This window comes from Ovis aries, chromosome 21, assembly GCF_016772045.2.
Source record: "Ovis aries strain OAR_USU_Benz2616 breed Rambouillet chromosome 21, ARS-UI_Ramb_v3.0, whole genome shotgun sequence".
Lineage (NCBI taxonomy): Eukaryota > Metazoa > Chordata > Mammalia > Artiodactyla > Bovidae > Ovis > Ovis aries.
The window spans coordinates 25,084,933-25,086,856 of record NC_056074.1 but is presented as its reverse complement, the minus strand read 5'-3'; the positions used below and the strand labels follow the sequence as shown (position 1 = coordinate 25,086,856).

At 38.6% G+C, this 1,924-nt stretch overlaps 1 protein-coding gene across 1 annotated transcript; it reads right to left on the bottom strand.

Annotated features, from left to right (window-relative positions):
• Positions 1–655: 655 nt before the first annotated feature.
• LOC114110033 (olfactory receptor 8B8-like) lies at positions 656–1,588 on the bottom strand. The gene has a single exon (XM_027959383.2). It carries the CDS (start codon positions 1,586–1,588, stop codon positions 656–658), a length of 933 nt encoding a protein of 310 aa, XP_027815184.1.
• Between the last annotated feature and the right edge of the window lie 336 nt (positions 1,589–1,924).

The window sequence follows — 1,924 nt, the reverse complement described above, 5'->3', positions numbered from 1 at the left end:
CTTTCATCCCCGACTCTGAGTGACCCCATGGACTGCAACCTACCAGGCTCTTCCATCCATATGATTTTCCAGACAAGAGTACTGGAGTGGGTTGCATTGCCTTCTCTGTCACTTACAAAGGTTAAAAATAAAGCTCTTTGCTAAAAGAAGCTTACCACTAAAGGGTTACATATGGAAAAGGGATTATCCTTGATACTCTTAGAACCATCAATCTCTGGTGTCTCAAGAAGGTATATTATTGCCAAGTGAAATATGGAAAGATAAGAGTAGAAACAGGGTATCTTATTTATCCTTTTTATTGCAATTTGATAGATTAAAAATAACCCATGTGGTATGTTTCAGTCTAATGTTATGTAATTCATTATTTGGAGGTCATTCTTCTTTTCCCAGTGGAAAAATAATTTCAAAATGATAATGAAAAAAGATAATATATTCACTATTTAATGTTATTACTAAGCGAGAAAAAGAGATGATATGTATTTTGAAAACACTAAGAAAAATATATAAAAATGGAAATAAATTATTCAAACAAGACAAATTTCTTTAAGATACTAGGTTAAAAAAAGGTAATAAAAATATGGTAAGAAGGTTGCCATTAAAATTAAAAACTCAACATCTCATGGTACAAGTTACTTGTGCACACAGACAGTTCTAATTAAAACTGTCTCCTACTCAGAGTTCTTCTCAGAGCAAGTTTAACATCTTTGTTCCTCAAGCTATAGATTAATGGGTTAATCATAGGAACCATATTGGTGTAAAAGACAGAAGAGATTTTCCCCTCATCCATAGACACAGCAGAAGGTGGTTTGAGATACATGAATGCCCCTGATCCAAAGAAGAGGGAAACAGCAATGATGTGCGAACTGCAGGTGTTGAAGGCTTTGGCCCTGCCCTCTGTGGAGCTGATGTGGAGGATGTTGGTGAGGATGAGACCATAAGAGACAAAGATGGTGAGACTGGGCACAATGATATTGATGCCCACCACGATGAACATTTCCAATTCATTGATATAGGTACTTGTGCAGGAGAGCTCAAGCAGAGGGAGGATGTCACAGAAATAATGGTTGATGGTGTTTGCATCACAGAAGGTCAGTCTCAGCATGCATCCAGTGTGAGCCATGGCACCAGAAAATGCCATCAAGTAGGAACCAAGCATAAGGCTGGAACACACTTTAGGGGACATGGCAACATTATATAAGAGTGGCTTACAGATGGCCACATAGCGGTCATAGGCCATTGATGTCAGCACATAGCATTCAGAAATGATAAAAAAACAGAAGAAGTAGAGTTGGGTCATGCACCTCATGTAGGAAATAATATTCTTCTTTGATAAGAAGTTAATCAGCATCTTGGGTGTAAATACAGAAGAATAACAGAGGTCTATGAGAGACAAGTTAAAAAGGAAAAAGTACATGGGGGTGTGTAGGTGTGAATTCAGTGCAATTAGGATTATCAATCCCAAATTTCCCAGCACAGTGACCATGTACACTCCTAGGAACAGGAGGAATAGAGGGAGCTGGAGATCTGGCTGGTTGGTTAATCCCAACAGAATGAATTTTGTCACAAAAGAGCCATTTCCAGGAGCCATTCTCTAAGGTGATCTGTGAGCACAGAAGAAAAAGGTTACATAGAGAACAATGACTCAATTTTCACACAGTATCTCCTCTCACAAGTGTGGTGTTTGGGCTGGGGATATCTGAGAGTAACCCAGCCTGGACTCATGGAATTGTCTTACCTACTCTCTCATGGATTGTATTACCATCATCCTGAAACTAAGTGACAGGGAATTTCACTTTTTTGGGTCTTTATAAAATAAGTAAGAAAGAGTATCAAAACTTAGCCTACAGAAGAAAGAAACCACTGCCCTGGGCAGACTTGACTGCTTGGGGAAAAAACAAAGAGTTGATAAAGGAGAGGTTTAGAT

Bases quoted from the DNA above. Each gene is read 5' to 3' on its own strand.
- LOC114110033 (XM_027959383.2), bottom strand. From the start codon at position 1,588: ATGGCTCCTGGAAATGGCTCTTTTGTGACAAAATTCATTCTGTTGGGA.